The sequence below is a fragment of the Callorhinus ursinus genome, unplaced genomic scaffold (assembly GCF_003265705.2).
Source record: "Callorhinus ursinus isolate GAN/ISIS: 27379988/994484 unplaced genomic scaffold, GSC_fseal_2.0 scaffold12, whole genome shotgun sequence".
NCBI classification, from domain to species: domain Eukaryota; kingdom Metazoa; phylum Chordata; class Mammalia; order Carnivora; family Otariidae; genus Callorhinus; species Callorhinus ursinus.
The window spans coordinates 39,941,586-39,959,783 of NW_027397074.1; the positions used below are offsets into that span (position 1 = coordinate 39,941,586).

Here is an 18,198-nt window from a genome sequence, read left to right on the forward strand (position 1 = left end):
TAACTAACTTTTTATCTGGAGATATCCTATTAAGGAAGGGCATTTCAGAGATAAGGTCTCTTCTTAGAAAATAGTCTGTTTCTTTAGAGGTCTAGTTGATAGGGAGATTAGTCACCTGCCTTTTATTTTTTTTTCTCTGGGCGTGTTCCCCTGTCCTCTTCCATCAAAAAGTGTAAATGGATTACAGTACATCTACTGTACCTACTCAAGATATAAAATGTTCAGTTCCACTTCAGAAAGTTCCTTGGTGCCTCCTTACAGTCTAACCTCTCTTCCTCCCACTCAAGACAACCACTATTCTGATTTATATCACCATAGTTTATTTTTCTTGATCCTGTACTTCATAAAAATGTAATCCTCTGATATGTATTCTTTTGGATCTGGTTTCATTCACTGAACATAATGGTTGTGAGATTTATCTATGTTGTGTATATTAGAAGTTTGTTCATTTTTGGGACGCCTGGGTGGCTCAGTCGGTTAAGCGGCTGCCTTCGGCTCAGGTCATGATCCCAGGGTCCTGGGATCGAGCCCCACATTGGGCCCCTGCTCAGCGGGAAATCTGCTTCTCCCTCTCCCACTCCCCCTGCTTGTGTTCCTGCTCTTGCTATCTCACTGTCTCAAATAAATAAATAAAATCTTTAAAAAAAAAAGTTCATTTTTATTATGGAGTAGTATTCCACTGTAGCAATATACCACAGTTTGTATTTAGGGTGTTCTAGTTTTTAGTTGTTATGAATAAAGCCATTGTGAATATTTTTGTATAGGTCTTTTTGTGAACACATAGCATTCATGTATCTTGGATTACAGAGATTCTTTCCTCAGCCACATCCAGTCTACTGATAAGTGCATCAGAATTGTTCATTTCTGCTCTAGTGTTTTTGATCTCTAGTATTTCTGCTTCTTTATTAGAATTTCCATCTCTCTGCTTTCATTGCCCATCTATTCTTGCATTCTGTCTAATTAAGTACTAGAGCCCTTAGCATATTAATCATACCATGTTTAAAATATCTGGTCTTGACAGTTGAGCATCTATCCATGCCATGTCTGAGTCTGATTCTGATTCTTGCTTTGTCTCTTCCTCTGTGTTTTTTGTCTTTTAGTGTATATTCTCCCTTTCTCACTCACCCTGCTTATGTGCATGCGCCATCTCTCTCTGTCTGTCAAATAAATAAATAAAAACTTAAAAAAAAAAGTTTCCCTGAGGGCAGATCTTGTTAAGAACAGAATACTGTAGCGTAAAATGCTACCTTTCCCCCTTTCCCTTTTGGAAGCTTGAGAGGATTTTTCTCTTATATTTATACTGTGAGAACGTGGTAGAGATCCTGGGGGTAAAAGTGGAGGCATCCTGATGACTGGGTCTGCCTGGAGTTTTTAACTCTCAGTTGTTCACGCTGAGTCTTCAGCAATTGTCATTTGAAGTTGAGGTTTACCTACTCCAGCTGGTTCCCTCAGAGGTTGCTGTTCCATATAAGTTGTGAATGGTTTTTATTTTCCTGTCTGTCTCTCCAGTTTTGGGGGCAGCAGTTTGCCCTGTGACCTCATCTTTCTTAAAGATCTAAGAAGGCTTGTTGATTTTTCAGTTTGTTTAGCTTTTTACTTGTTGATAGGATGTTAGAGTGACTTCCAGGCTTTTTACATGCTGGACCAGAAACCTGAAGATCTTAATGCTTTCAAAAAGTACTGATTTCTGTATCTGTTGGTTTTTAAAATTTATTTCTTTCTTACTTAATTAATTGATTTTTTACTTTATAATTGCCTTCCTTCCTCTTTAATTTGCCCTTTTATCTTCTTTAGATGGAAATTCATATTATCGTTTTTAATCTTTTGTTCCTTATAACATTTATTTTTTTTTAATATTTATTTGAGAGAGAGAATGAGAGATAGAGAGCATGAGAGGGAAGAGGGTCAGAGGGAGAGGCAGACTCCCTGCTGAGCAGGGAGCCCAATGTGGGACTCAATCCCGGGACTGCAGGATAATGACCTGAGCCAAAGGCAGTCGCTTAACCAACTGAGCCACCCAGGTGCCCATGTTCCTTATAACATTTAAAGATACTTCCTTTTAAGTACTTCTTTATCTGTAGCCCACAGATTTTGATACTTTGTTTTTATTGATTAAACATATTTTTAGAATTCTGTGATTTTTTTTTTTGAATCATGAATTATTTAGAAGCATATTATCTAATTTTCACATATTTGGAGATTTTTTTCCCCCAGTATATATATATTTTTTAAAGATTTTATTTATTTATTTGACAGAGAGAGACACAGTGAGGGAGAGAGAGGGAACACAAGCAGGGGGAGTGGGAGAGGGAGAAGCAGGCTTCCCGCTGAGCAGGGAGCCTGATGTGGGGCTTGATCCCAGGACCCCGGGATCACAACCTGAGCCAAAGGCAGATGGCTAATGACTGAGCCACCCAGGCGCCCCTCCCCCAGTATATTTTTGTTACTGAGTTTTAGTTAATCTCCTGATATTAGCATACTTTCTGTGGTTTCAGTTCTTTTATTGTGATTTGCTTTATTACTCAGCATATGATTTGTTTTTGGAAGTGTTCCCTGTACTTTAAAAAATTATGCATATTCTACAGTTGTGTGGTGGAATATTCTCTAAATCAAATCAAATTAGCTGATAGTGTTGTTGAAGTCTTTTGTATCCAGACTGATTTTTCTGTCTACTTGTTCTATCAGTACCCAGAGAAGAGTGTTGAAATCTCCAGATATTTTTGTGGTTTTGTCTGTTTCTTCCTTTTTTTCTGTTAAGTTTTACTTTGTGAGTTTGAAACTTTGTTATTAGTTGCATGCACATTTAGAATAGTGTCTTCCTGATGAATCATCTTTATGTAATATCCCTTTTTATTGCTGGGAATGCTCCCTGTATTGAAGTCCACATTGCCTGATATTAACATAGCCATGTTTGCATAGTATATCTTTTCCATCCATTAATTTTTATCTGTCTCTTTTTATCTAATAAGTGTGTCTGAAGAGCAACATATAGTTGAACCTGAGCTTTTTCATCCAGATTTATAATCTCCTATCTTTTAATTGGAGTGTTAAGCTAATTTTCATTTACTGTAATTATTGATGTGGTTGGGTTTGAATTTGCCATCTTTTCTGTTTGTCTTATTTGTTCTTTGTCTTAAAAACCATACTCATTGTTTTCATCTGATTTCCAGGGTTGGTGTTTTTTTTATACAAATGGACTAATAATAAGCTCAAGATATTTGAGAACCAGCTTAATTTCACAATTCTTTTAGATCTAAATGATTCTTTTCCTCAGTATTTTATAGTTCTCTTTCACATACAGTTCATTAGTAATTTGTATTAAAGATTTGTTTAATGTCTTTGTGAAACATTAAGTACATTTTCAAAGATTTAACAACTTTTTATTTTCCCACTCTTAGATTTATGTATTTTCTTCTTAGATTTATTTAATTTCTTAGATTTATTTAATTTTGGAGTAATTATAATAACAATTCCAGTGGCTATAAACAGAATTGAGAACAAACATAACTGATTCTTCATGGTCATCCTACTCAACAAAAGGGAGAAGAAGGGCATGAACATACCTGAGTGTAGCATACTAGTAATAAGCATAAGCATTCAGTATATTCTGGTTCTCTCTTTTTATTTAACTGAAGAATTGGAGAGAATGTGAGGACTAAGGAGCATGTTGTTCAAATACTGGGTAAAATTTCTATGTTTATGTAATATCTGGTTTGGAGTATAATTAGACTAAAACTGCTAGGTCTTTATTCATATTACTGCTCTGTACATTATTTTAGATAATCATGGTAGACTCGTATTTAAGATACCACTCAGAATCAGGGAGCTTAATCTAGCTTGGGTCAAAGAAGTGATGTTTTTGATTATTTTGTAATGTAAAATGACACAGGACTTTTTAAAAAAATAGTCATTGATAATCTTTTGGTGTCTCTAGGGATCTTTTATCTTTTTAAAATTTAAGTATTAAGACATAAAATATGTGGAATTTGTTTCTCTTTGGCTTTTTATTAGAATGAAAGATGAGTCTGTAATCTGTGTGAAGGCAGAAGACTGGAATAGATTATCTTTTTCAGATCCCAATCAGTAGGGAAATCAGTTGTCCTGTGGTTTAAACATTTAAAAAAAAAAACTTTTTTAAAGGATTTATTTATTTATTTATTTTAAAGCAGGAGTGAGAGAGCATGAGTCGGGTGGGGGAGAGAAAGAATCTCAAACAGACTTCACACTGAGCATGGAGTCCAGTGTGGAGCTCGATCTCATGACCCTGAGATCATTACCTGAGCCAAAACCAAGAGTCGGACACTTAACTGACTGAACCACCTAGACGCCCCCCAGTTTTTTTAAAGTAATCTCTGTGCCCAACATCGGGCTCAAACCCATGACCCTGAGATCAAGATTGCATGTTTCACCAACTGAGCCAGCCAGGTACCCCAATATTTTTTAACCTTTAAAATTTTGGTTATGCCTTAAAACCATTTAAGTGACAGTAGAAATATAGTTTCTGGTTTGAGATTCACTAGGATGTGCTTGATTTTTGTTGCAGCAAGAGAAAGCGACTACCATGGATTTGACTAAACATTTAGAAAGCACTCTGAAGACTCATGTAGGTACCAGAATGGAAAATCTGGCAGCTAAGGTTGAAATATTGAAAGAAATTAGGTAGGTAAAAGCATATTTTTGAGAAGGATAATTTTAATTTGTATTTATTTTTAAAATTTATTTATTGAGAGAGAGAGTAGAGGGAGGGGCAGAGGGAAAGGGGAGAGAGAGAGAGAATCTCAAGCAGACTCCGTGCTGAACACAGAGCCTGACTTGGGGCTCGATCTCAACCCTGAGATCATGACCTGAGCTGAAATCAAGAGTCGGATGCTTAACTGACTGAGCTGCTTGGGTACCTTGAGAAGGATAATTTAAAATAATTGTTAATTAGTTAATGCTTTGTTTAAATTATATGTCCACCATTTTTCCTTTGACACTTAATCTTTATTTTTTTTATTTTTTAAAGATTTTATTTATTTATTTGACAGAGAGAGAAAGCAGGAACACAAGCAGGGGAGGGTAGGGAGGGAGGAGAGGGAGAAGCAGGCTTCCTGCCAAGCAGGGAGCCAGATGTGGGGCTCGATCCCAGGACCCCAGGATCATGACCTGAGCCGAAGGCAAACGCTTAATGACTGAGCCACGCAGGCACCCTGATACTAAAGAGAGAAACTAAAAATACTACCGAGATAAGTTTTATAGTGTTTGTGTCAGCATTCCTTTGTCACTACATGGAGTTATTTTGTTCTAAAGTCATCGATGAGAGTGAAATTAAAAAACACAAGTTCTAAGTGGTTTTATGGGAAACTACTATGTCCATTGTATTGCTTAGTATTATTTTTAGGCTTATACCAAAACTAAAGATTTGAAAGAAAAAAGTGGTTTTCGTACAGTCAGAAGAAAAGTGGTCTTCATGGAATCAGAAGAGAAGAAATTGTTTAGCAAGTCTTGTGCAGAGTTTATTCAGCATTTGTCAGACTCTGTATATGATTTATTTAGGTATTATATTAATAGATGATGGCCTTATTGTTGGTTAGGGATAATTTGTCACTCTTTCCTGGAATGTGGGAAAAAAAACAGTTCTCAAGACAACCTAGTTCCCTTTTCATGCTACACAAAGAACTTAAATCAGTAATTCATTTTCTCACATACTTTGAAACAATAAGAAGATGGTCATCTGAATTAAAACTGTGTGTTGGTGTTTTGTCCAGTGGAAATTTATATTCTCTAGTATAAATCCATCAATTGTCATCTGGTTTATAAGCCTCTAGATAGTTTGAGTAATTTTGTCCCTCTAGAGCCTGATCAGCTTTTCATGCACTACCAAAAATTAAGTGGCTGCACTGCCACAGCTATGAGACAAACTTAGGACCAAAATAATCCAATATATTTTAGTACAGTTTTGAGGAAATAATGTGCTATTAGAATGGTGGCAGTCTAGTTAGAAACTAGAGAAAAGAATATGGATGGACCTTGTTGGTTTTGCCAGCTGGCCTGCTTCTCCAATTGCTTTTTTTTCTTTTTTCAACCCACAAATGCTAGTCTGCTTAATAGGGTATAAGGACTAATGTGCCTGCAGTCTTAGTAAGCAAGATTGGCTAAGTCTAACGTTTTTAAAGAATTATTCAGAAATCTAACTATACCAGCATTGAAGGTGTATCTGATATCATTTAAAGTTCTGCAGACTTTTGAAGTTGTCCTTTATGTAAAAGTTTTTTTCTTTTTTAAGATTTTATTTTTATTTATTTGACAGAGAGAGAGCACAGGCTGGGGAAGTGGGAGAAGTAGGCTCCCCACTGAGCAGGGAGCCTGATGTGGGGCTTGATCCCAGGGTCCTGGGATCATGACTTGAGCCGAAGGCAGATGCCCAACTGACTGAGCCACCCAGGCGCTCCTATGTAAAACTTTTTGATAAAAGTTTTATTTGATTTTTTTTCTCAAATGTATATATATTTTTAAGATTTATTTATTTATTTGAGAGAGAGTGTGTGTAAGCACGAGCAGGGGGGCAGAGGGAGAGGGAGAATGAAAATCTCAAGCAGACTCCATCCCATGACCCTGAGATCATGGCCTGAGCTAAACCAAGAGTCGGATACTTGGGCGCCTGGGTGGCTAAGTTGAATAAGCGACTGCCTTCTGCTCAGGTCATGATCCCAGAGTCCTGGGATCGAGTCCCGTATCGGGCTCCCTGCTCAGCAGGGAGTCTGCTTCTTCCTCTGACCGTACTTCCTCTTGTGCTCTCTCTTCCTCTCTTTAAAATAAATAAATAAAATAAAATCTTAAAAAAAAAAAAAAGATGCTTGACCAACTGAGCCACCCAGGTGCCCCATGAATCAAATATATTTTTAATTACAAGTTATGCCAGTTAATTTATGATTTTATATAAGGTTTTAGCAAGTACCTCTTCATAGCCAATGTTGTATGTTTTAACTTTAGACCATTATTATTTAAGTGCAACTTTTTCTCACATCAACTTACAAATTTCTTGATCTTTTCCTTTTTGCTTATGTTTTTAAACAGACGTGTCAACATCAGTGTTCGTTTTGGAAATGATCTTTCAGATGCTATGCAAGTGTTAGATGAAGAGTGCTTTACTACCCCAGCTTCTTTGCCTGAATTAGAGAGAATTTGGGCAGAATACAGTCTTGCTCAAGAGAACATACAAACTTGTGAAAATGTGGTGGGTCAAGAATTTTTCTCTATTATGGTTTTATTTGTTGATCATAAGGGGCTATCATTTGAGAAAGAAGGATTGTAGGTATTATAGTGATACTTTGTATGAAATATTTAATTTTTACAGCATCTGCATATTAATAATTTGATTCCTAATTTTATTGCCTTGTTAAAAAAAGATAGGATAGATAAATGGTGATTGTGGATAAAGTGTTAACAAAATCTTTTCCCCTTTTGCATGAACATTCGACCATTGGTCAATTCCTTCTCTTTTCCCTTGGTAATTTGGTAAAATGGTATTTCAGTCATGTTACTAGGCAGCGTTGGCTAGATAAATCTCCCTAGTTGGTAATTTATATCTGGACTTGAGGAACTTTAAACTACAAATACTTGGTGGTGGGGGCTCTTGCAACTGGGCATACCATCCTTGAGGAACTTTGGAAGCTATGCCTATAAAAGATGGTGGCTTTTGAGGGGGGTGAAGCTTATAAGCTAGGGTGGCTGTGATACCTGCTAATGTATCTTGTTTTTGGGTCTGAATGGTGTGTTTTATGCTGCAGTATTGGACTCTGCCTTACTATTAAATGCTATTTAAGCCACCCATTATTGAGAGGTGGTTATTAACGGGTAGGGGAGGGTATGAAGAACATATTATTTCCTATGACATCTTTATTAGCAAAGGTGCAAGTGTATTTCCTCTCACAATTTTTAGTTTATATTGAGCTGAACAGAACTCCTTGTTTTTCATATAAAGATACTTACCACAATCATAGCTTTCCATAGTACGTATGAGTTCTGTACTTGTGTTTGGAGTTGCCCCATTGAATTATTGGTGGTTTCTACCTCTGGGGATTGTACCCCAAAAGCCTTATTCATACCTAGGTTGCTCAGTTGGCAACCTAGCTGACTCTAAGTGAGGAGTGAACAGAATAACTAGGCCTTTGGAAATGCCAGGAGTGTTAAATTTGGAGAAGGGATTATATTTGTGTCATTTTACATGTTAGACCCTAACTGATTACTTCTGATTATGTAAGAAAAAAGTGACAGAAGCCGTAAGTTTTGAATCTATATGAGACACAGGTAATGTTATTAGGTACTTTATAAACTTTTTCTTATACTTTTAAAATGGACAGTTTTGCTTTTATTTTATAAATGAGGAAATTGAGTCCTACAGGGTTTAAGGAAATTGCTGAAAATTACATAGTGCTAAATGTTAATACGGTATTTGAACCTAGGTATGTCTGACTGCGAAGTGTATTCTCTTTCCATTTAAACCGTATTGTAAATATTAAAGTAATTCATGATGTATTTTCATGTAATAAGATGAAAAAGAACTGCATTTTAATTTTTGTTTTGTTGTTTTTATGGTTTGAGCATAGGGAAGTGACTCAGGACAGAGAGGGAGAGGGCTTAACATAGCTCCAAGGCTTGGTATTCTAGTAAATTTTTTTCATCATTGGCCATCAGGGAAATTCAAATCAAAACCACATTGAGATACCACCTTACCCCAGTTAGAATGGCAAAAGCTGACAAGGCAAGAAACAACAAATGTTGGAGAGGTTGTGGAGAAAGGGGAACACTCTTACACTGTTGGTGGGAATGCAAGTTGGTACAGCCACTTTGGAAAACAGTGTGGAGGTTCCTCAAAAAATTAAAAACAGAGCTACCCTATGATCCAGCAGTTGCACTACTCGGTATTTACCCCAAAGACACAGATGTAGTGAAAAGAAGGGCCATATGCACCCTAGTGTTCATAGCAGCAATGTCCGCAATAGCCAAACTGTGGAAAGAGCTGAGATGCCCTTCAACAGATGAATGGATAAAGAAGTTGTGGTTCATATATATAGTGGACTATTACTCAGCCATCAGAAAGGATGAATACCCAGTTTTCACATCAACATGAATGGGACTGGAGGAGATTATGCTAAGTGAAATAAGTCAAGCAGAGAAAGTAAATTATCGTATGGTTTCACATATTTATGGAACATAAAGAATAGCATGGAGAACATTAGGAGAAGGAAGGGAAAAATGAAGGGGGGGAAATCGGAGGGGGAGATGAACCATGAGAGACTATGGACTCTGAGAAACAAACTGAGGATTTTAAAGGGGAGGTGGGTGGGGGGATGGGTTAGCCCGGTGATGGGTATTAAGGAGGCCATGTGTTGCGTGGAGCACTGGGTGTTAAACGCAAACAATGAATCATGGAACACTACTTCAAAAAAATATTTTTTAAACAGATTTTATTTATTTGACAGAGAGCATAAGCAGGCAGAGTGGCAGGCAGAGGGAGAGGGAGAGGTAGGCTTCCCGCTGAGCAGAGAGCCTGATGTGGGGCTTGATCCCAGGACTCTGGGATCATGACCTAAGCTGAAGGCAGACCCTTAACCAACTGAGCCACCCAGGATCCCCTCTAGTAGATTTAAAAAAAAAAAAAAATCATTTAATCTCTACACTTAATGTGGAGCTTGAACTCATGACCCGGAGATCAAGAGTCATATGTTGTCCAGATTGAGCCAGCCAGGTGCCCCTGTGATTTTTTTTTTTTTTAAGCGGTATTTGTTTCTGCTGACTGCTAACGTTTCAGGACTTAATTTTAGGCTTCATTGCCCTAAAGTTCATTTGATAGACTGAAGAGTGGATAATTGAATAACAGCAGTTATAACTGCTGCTCAGAGTTGCCTTTTTTTTTTAACGGGTGAGGAGGGGCAGAGGGAGAGGGAGAGAGAACCTTAAGCAGGCGCCATGCCTAGTGCAGAGCCTGATCTCACAACCCTGAGATCATGACCTGAGCTTAAATCAAGAGGTGGACACTTAACTGACTGAGCTACCCAGGTGCCCCACCATTTTATTTCCCTTATTGAACTTAATTTAGGTGTTAGTATTATTATTTTCATTTATGTATTTTGCACAGTACCTTAACTTGATTGCCATGTATATTTTTGGTGAAGAGATTCTTTTCTTTTTCCTATATAGTTACAGAATGGTCTGGTTGAGCTTACACAACAAAGAATATTCTAAAATTCAAAGTTTTAAGTGTATGTGGCAGATCTGTTATAGGTAGCAGAGACACAAATTTAAGACATGATCCTCTCTCTTGGGTATGGGATATACATATAAATAGTTTCAATATAGCTGATAAGTACTGTAATAGAGATAATGCATAGAGTTCTTGGATCTCTCTCATATGGCTATTTCCAACATAGCCTCTTAGACAAATTGGAGGTTTTACCATGGTGGAGATTAACTGAATCTTGAAGGATAAGTAGATGAAGGAATTGAGGGTGGAACGGGAGTAGGAGGGAGTTAGTGTGTAATTAATAATAGGAACTTGTATAATTTTCTTAAGAGAAACAAAAATTTCAGTGTTGTACATATAATAGGAAAAATTAGAGCAGGATTATTAAATGTCTTATTTGTGAGTTGGGTGATTTCAGGAGAGGGATATTTGTCTTAAAAACGACTGTGTTTGGAGAATGTAATGTTAAATTTTACTCACTTTAAGACATCAATATTTTTTTTGACATAGGTCAATGTGTAAAAAAAAAAAAAAAAAACCCACCTGGTGTATTAATGATGGTTATTTGTTTTCTTTCTCCAGAGTGAAGGAAATATTTTGATTGCCAAAAGAAATGAAGTGCAACAGAAACTGAACATGGCAGTAGAAGTTTTTATTCTGGAAGTAGATGAGTTACCTCTTAATAAACGCTTGAAAACATTGCAGGTTAGAATTTAAAAAGATATATGTACATTAAAATACGTTTATCAAAAAAATATGTTTATCATTTGAGAGGTGAAATTCGCATTTACCTTGAGACTTCAGATAGTACTGATGGCTGCAAAAATTTTTCTTCTCTTCGATGAACTGTAATTTCTTTTTAATAGAATTGAAGTGTTACTTCAGTCTATTAAATATGTTTATGTATATATGTGTATCCTGCAAATAAGGTAAAATGGTTGGACACATCAGGCTTGCTAGAGCAACATTCACTGGGAAAACTCAATGGAGGCAGACGCAGTAGCGGGCATGTGAGTCCCTGTTGTCTGTTGCATTCTAGCAGAAAATCTGGTAGGGTCACATGTCAAGAGTTTAGGAGAGGAGTCCTGATCTAGGATCAGGGGCTAGAGTACAATAGCAATAGGATGTTATGGAACCTTGTCTTCAGCCTTATCCCGTTATCTCAGCAATGACTTTAATTTGGAGTGAATGGGCATATGTGGCAGTGTTATGAAACATTCCACCTATTAACGTAATTTTTCTCTTCACTTATTCAGATCTTTTTTTTAATGTCCTTTAATTATGTTTAAAGTTTTTCTCTAAAAGCCCTCTGGCATTTCTTTATTTAACTCCAAGCTATGTATATGTTTGGTTGCTTTTGTGGATATTATCTTACTTTCCATTTCTTAGTTATTTTTGGTGGTGTAGCGGAATACTGTTGATTTTTATTTATTTATTATTTTTTTTACTGTTGATTTTTATATATTGATGTCTCTGGCAACTCTCCTGAACTCTTTTAGTTCTCATTTCTCTATTAATGTTCTTTGAACTTTCTTTATGGTCATATCAGTTGAAAACAGTAACCCTCTTCTCCATCTACTTTTATATATATTTGAACTTTTACTGCTTTGGTCAGCATCTTTAGAACAAGTTAAGTCGTGGCTGTGCTAGTTGGCATCCTTGACTTATTTTGGACTGCAGGGAATGTGTTTGCTAGAGAGTTGGAGAAAAGGATATTCAGGGACATCTGGGCACTCTTTCTGTCTGCCTGGAGGACGATGTAGTTTAGATGATACCATGTATAGTATAAGTTCTTCCAGAATAGTGAAGTAACCTGTGCATACAAAAGGGGAGTGGTGTGGTAAGAATGTACCTGTCTACAGTGCAATTTCTACTTTAACCTGTAAAGGCTTATTTCTTCTCATGAACTGTTAGTAAACATAGGGTTGCAACCAAGATTTTTTTTTTTTTAAGATTTTATTTATTTATTTGACAGAGAGAGAGAGACAGCGAGAGAGGGAACACAAGCAGGGGGAGTGGGAGAGGGAGAAGCAGGCTCCCCACTGAGCCAGGAGCCCAATGTGGGGCTCGATCCCAGGACCCTGGGACCATGACCTGAGCTGAAGGCAGACACCCAACGACTGAGCCACACAGGTGCCCCTGCAACCGAGATTGTTTGAAAAACTCTTTTCTTCTTAAAGTTTAATCTTAAGAGACTTTTTGCTGTATCTGGTTTGTTTCCCTTTCTACTGTTCCCCTCGGTCACCAGAATATTCTTTGAACTTCTATTTTGGTGAAGTAGTTTGATATTTACTTATATTCTTCAAGTACTTAAGAAATAAAACTTTAACAATAATAGAGGTCAAAGAAATTAAAGTTCATGATTTCTGATTTCCTCAACAGTTATTGAGACTTCTTTTGTGGCCTAAAGTATATGGTTGATTGTTCATGACTGTTCTTATAAGTTAAAAAAGAAAGTACATTCTGGGTGTTCTTGGTGTACAGTTCCTGATTTATAGCTATTATTTTAACCCTTAATCTTCTGTATCTTTGCTTAGTTTTTGGTCTAATCAGTTTATCAGTTTTGAGGTATTTTTGTTATATATTCTAGTTCTTTAAGTTGTTAAAAAAATTTCAGTGCTGTATTGTTGGGTGTTAATGTATTTATTGGTTGTTATGTATTTTAAACTGTATTCTTTTTAACCCTTATTTAACCTTATTTTTCCTTTATGGTGTTAAAATATTGTTTCCTTTAAAAATTCCTTTTCTACCTGTTTTTTTTTTGATTATTATTTGCTTTATCTTTTTTCCCCTCTATTTATTTTTAATTTTTATTTTTTTAAGGTGTTATTTATATATTTGACAGAGAGCACGCACAAGCAGGGGGAGAGGGGGAGCAGCAGAGGGAGAGGGAGGAAACAGGCTCCCTCCTGAGCAAGGAGCCCAATGTGGGGCTTGATCCCAGGACCCTGAGATCATGACTGAGCTGAAGGCAAATACTTAACCAGCTGAGCCACCCAGGCATCCCTGTCTCAGGATATCTTATTTAAACATTTAAACAATTGCTTGCATTTAAGCACTTTAAACATTTGTTTCATTTGCTATAAAATATTAGGTCCAAAGTCCATTTTTCTTTCAAACTTTTGACAATAATAACCCATTGTCTTTTTATTCCCATAGTTGTTCTCAATCTGATTTTTGTTCTTCTGTGACCTTTTCTCTCCACTGGAAACTTTAGTATTTTCTCTTGACTTTGTTCCTAAGTTGCACTAAAGTTTAGATTTAATCTGAGTCAATTCAGTCTGAGATTTTATATCTTTCTTGAACTCTAGGGAATATTTGATACTTACTTCTTAAGATATTATCCCTTCTCCCCCTGCCCCTTTACTTTTTCTCTTATCCTGGGACTTCTGTTAGATGGACATTTAAATTTCTTCTATCCTCTACATATTTTAATTGTTCATCCATTTTTTTTGCTATCTTATCCTTTTCTGTGTCTTTTTTGGGGGGATCTGAGGAATCCTGACTTAACCATCTAGCTCACTAAATGGTTCTCTAGCTGTATCCTTTTTGCAATAGTGAATGCTTTGTGTTCTTTATTTCAAAGATTATTTCTTTTATACCTAATAACTTCAGTTGGTTATTGTTTATAAGTACTTGGTTTTGCTTTGTGTTTTCAGTATTCTTTCTTTTTGTTGAGAGTATTTGTTATGCTTGTTTCGAGTTCTTGATTTTTGCTTCCTTTTTTATAAGGTGGCTTCGTTTGTTACATTCCATTCAGAGTTCTGTTGGTCACACATTTCATCCTCCTCTGTACCTCCCCTCCAAGATCTCATATTGCCTTGGAGAACTATAAGCTGTCTTAGTTCTACACTGTTGTGTAGGTATGGGATAGGGTGGTAAAGGGGTCCTAGGGAGGGATGAAAGCTTGGGATGTAACTTCAAAGACTTCAGGTGGGTTTAGGGAATAGGATGAGGTTGTTTCTCAGAGCTTCTAGGGTTACATTTTGGGCTCAACTACTTCCTGTAGACTTTTCTTCTAGATGATCTTACTCTTCAGTGGACCTCCCAGTCCCTCTGCCTCAGCCACTACTCTTTTTCAGGGGCTACTACCCTTGGGTGTAAATGCTACCTGGTATTCAGGGGGAAAAGGGAAGAAAAGAAATGCTTAGGGGATAGCCAACTTTTCTGTGCCAGTTTTCAGTTTTTGCCTCATCTAGGTTCCTGTACTGTACTTGTATAAACCATTGCCTCTTGCTTTGTGCTACTGCTTTACAGTGTGAGAGAGAAGGGCATATGAAGAAGGTTCTCTTTTCCCACATGCTGTTTTCTGCTGTGGTACAAGGCTTCTTCAGCTTTGCAGTGACTTCCTCATTGCTGAGCACCAACTAGCTTCTGTCTTTCTAAAGGTATCTTAAAGTTTTGTGATAAAAATTTCTGGGATTTTTTTAAGCTTTCCTCTTGTCTCAGTGACATTTCTGGAGTTTTATTCCTAGAGAGAGCTATAGGCTGTCTTATCTCTTCTAGTCCTTTCTAAAATGCTTTTTAAGTTCATAAATATGTTCAATGTCTTCCTTAATTGGAATTATTTGTCTAACTTTTACTATTATAGTCCAAATAAATCACCTTCTAGGTAGTTTTATATTTTCATATCTAATGTTTCTAAGTTTTATTTATAAGATTGTTAAGGATAGAGATTCAACATACTACTTTTTAAAAAAATTTTATTTATTCATTTGACAGAGAGAGCACAGTAGGCAGAGCGAGAGGGAGAAGCAGGCTCCCTGCTGAGCAGGGAGCCTGATGGGGGGCTCCATCCCAGGACCTGAGCCGAAGGCAGATGCTTAACTGACTGAGCCCTCAGGCACCCCTCAACATACTACTTTTCTGTCTCATAGATTTAAAATTTTTTTAAATTTTTTTTTTTTAAAGATTTCATTTATTTGACAGAGAGAGACACAGAGAGAGAGGGAACACAAACAGGGGGAGTGGGAGAGGAAGAAGCAGGCTTCCCGCGGAGCAGGGAGCCCGATGTGGGGCTCGATCCCAGGACCCTGGGATCATGACCTGAGCCAAAGGCAGACGCTTAACGACTGAGCCACCCAGGCGCCCCCTGCTTGAATCCGAATATGAAGTTAATAAACAGAAATATGTTTCTATAGGATTTGTCAACCTCTTTAGAGGCAGTATATGGACAGGCCAAAGAAGGGACAAACTCTGAAGAAACACTTAAGAAATTTTATGACTGGAAGTGTGATAAAAGAGAGGAGTTCACCAATGTTAGAAGTGAAACAGAGGTTTCTCTACAACGTCTTGTAGCATGGTTCCAGAACACTGTAAAGGTAATAAGAGCTCTTACCCAGTGGTGGTATTGGTGTTGTAGTGTAAACCAGGGAATATGGGTTTTTTAATAATTTTCCAAGTATAATTTACTTCTTTTCTGAGGAGAAGAAAGGAAGAGGAAGAGAGGGATTGAGGGGAAGAGGGCTGGGATGGAGGAGTGAAGGATTTACATATTTGTATTCTCTAGGAACATATATGAAAAATAGCTTCATAAACCATTGTAGGTATAAGATAGTATCACTGGAATTTATTATAAGTCTAGTGTATTTTCTATAGCTGTAGTGCAGAGATAAGGGTCTTATTGTATATACATGTGCTTTAGATGGTAGTAGAGCTTTCTTTGTTTAGTTTCTTTTTTAGCAAGACATGTGTTTTAATGTTAGTTGGCTAACGACTCATGCTGAAAATATGTTAATTGACAGTGTTTAAGTCTTTTAAGTTTTAGATATCTTAAATATCTTAAAGATATCTAACGTGACTGGAGAATACTAGTCTCAGTTGATACTAGATACTAGAAATGATTTTTTGTGTATTATTCTTTTTAGTTCTTATTTATTCTTATTTATTATTTTAAAAACACCATGTAATTTTTCAAAAGCTGTGGGGGCATGTAGTGTTGTGTTAATATACTTGGAACCCTAATTAAATTTCAGCCTCATTTTGTTACTGATTCTCTGTTTTCTGTGTTCTTCTCTCTGTTTTACAACCTTCTCAGCAAGGGCAAGGGACACCAGGGTGTCATTTATCTGTGTGAATGACTTACATATATGCATTTCTAGCTTTGTTTTGGGGAAAAAAAGTCTTTAATCTCCCAGCTACCTCCAGAACTCTTCATTTTGGTACTTTTTAATGGATATATTAACTAAGTTATTTTTTTGTTGTCTTTTATTATTGATCAGAATGTTTTTCTGCTTAGGTTAACTATCATGTATCCTTTTCTTTCATTTCCATAGCTGTTTCCCAAATCCAGATTTCCATAATCACATATCTAATGTCTGAAATCAAAGTGACTGCTTATGACTTTTATGTTCTATATTATAATTTGGGCCCATGATTTTATTCTATTTAACACTTTATTATAAAGTCTGTATCCTGGTAGAAAATACCTTTGTTTTCCTGAAGAGATGGACGTCATCTGGGTTTAATCTTTAATTTTTAATCTCCAGATTCCTAAATACTTAGTAGGTCATCACTAAATACCAGGTATAATTATATACCTGGTATTTTTTATTAAAGAACTGACATTGTCTGCCTACTACCTATCAGATTTAAACTTTTCACCTAAGCATTTAAGGTTCTTACCAGCTTTTACTCAGACCGCTTCTTTTACTGTCCTCACAAAGTCTTGGTCTTGTTTCTGTTTTGTTGGTTTTTTTTCATACTTTTCCTCTTATGTCTCTTAACCACAGATTATGTTAAAAAATTGGTGTTTTATGTGTGTGATCTGTGTGTGCTTTTTCTTTTTTGATGTGTAAGTTTTGGGAGGGCAGTACTTTATCTTTCTTGTGTATCCTTACTTCCCCCACATTGCCCAGTGCATAGGCTAATGCTTTGCTCTAGGTATAAGGACATAATACTAATTGAAATAATTAAATGAGATACTTTCATGTTTTAATTTTTTGCAAATGAGGCTTTTGATCTCTCTGTGGAAGAATCACGAACTTCTGAAGACACAATCAGTAGTCTTGATGAAATCCTAGAGAAGACTGAGTCAAGCGTCTGCAAAGAGCTGGAGATATCTCTGGTTGTGAGTATTGATATTCTTTGTTATTGCTTCCTTTGAAATAGTATGGTTTTTCTTGCTAATTAGCAAGTATGAAGAATGATCTTAGTTTTCCTCTTATAGACCTATTTGAAATAGTAACGTTGTCAAGTTCTAACCCAAACACAATGCAAATTTTTATTCTTCCACAGTGATAATTTCATTTTTTTTAAGTTTTTATTTTAATGCCAGTTAGTTAACATACAGGGTTATATTAGTTTCGGGTGTACACTACAGTTAATTCAGCACTACTGTACATCATCCTGTGCTCATCTTGACAAGTGCACTCCTTAATCCCCATCACCTATTTAATCCACCCTCCCACCCCCTTCCCTTCTGGTAACCATCATTTTGTTAAATGATGTGTACTTTGTTTTTTTTTCTCTTCCAAATTTTTATTCAAATTCTAGTTAGTTAGCATATAGTGTAATGTTGCTTACAGGAGTAGAATTTAGTGATTCATTACTTACATATAACACCCAGTGCTCATCATAACAAGTGCCCTCCTTAATACCCATCTCCTGATATTTTCATTTTAATAGGACATTTCACATTAAAAAAGTAAAATCTAATGTTTAATTCTAGGAAAACTCCTCTTAATCTGAGTGTGTCAGCTTTCTGTGTCATTTGATTCTTGAGTCCATCATACCCAATGACTAAGAAAAGACTTTAGAATTTGTAAAAAATTAAAATAAAATCTGGGAGAGCTCTGGAAGTGTATATACAAGAATGATTAGTAGCTCCCTTTCTGTTCCGTGTATGTTCCCTATCGTCATGCCAAGTTAAAAATTAGTGTAGCTCTTCAAAAGAGCATTTTGTAATGTTATTATTGCTCACTGGGACTCTTTCCCAGTGTTTCAGGCTGTTTACCAAAGTCTCATTGGTTATG

At 36.4% G+C, this 18,198-nt stretch overlaps 1 protein-coding gene across 15 annotated transcripts in view; it reads left to right on the forward strand.

Moving 5' to 3' along the window:
- STK31 (serine/threonine kinase 31) overlaps positions 1 to 18,198 on the forward strand; it is an 83,216-nt gene that overhangs the window by 25,462 nt on the left and 39,556 nt on the right. For 13 of the 15 annotated variants that reach the window (XM_073898959.1, XM_073898966.1, XM_073898958.1 and 10 more), the window contains 5 exons: positions 4,544 to 4,659; positions 7,057 to 7,216; positions 10,808 to 10,930; positions 15,367 to 15,546; positions 17,178 to 17,294. In XM_073898959.1, coding sequence (XP_073755060.1) covers positions 4,544 to 4,659; positions 7,057 to 7,216; positions 10,808 to 10,930; positions 15,367 to 15,546; positions 17,178 to 17,294 — 696 coding nt within the window. The remainder of the gene's footprint in view (positions 1 to 4,543; positions 4,660 to 7,056; positions 7,217 to 10,807; positions 10,931 to 15,366; positions 15,547 to 17,177; positions 17,295 to 18,198) is intronic. The other 2 variants (XM_073898967.1, XM_073898962.1) reach the window with 2 other exon arrangements.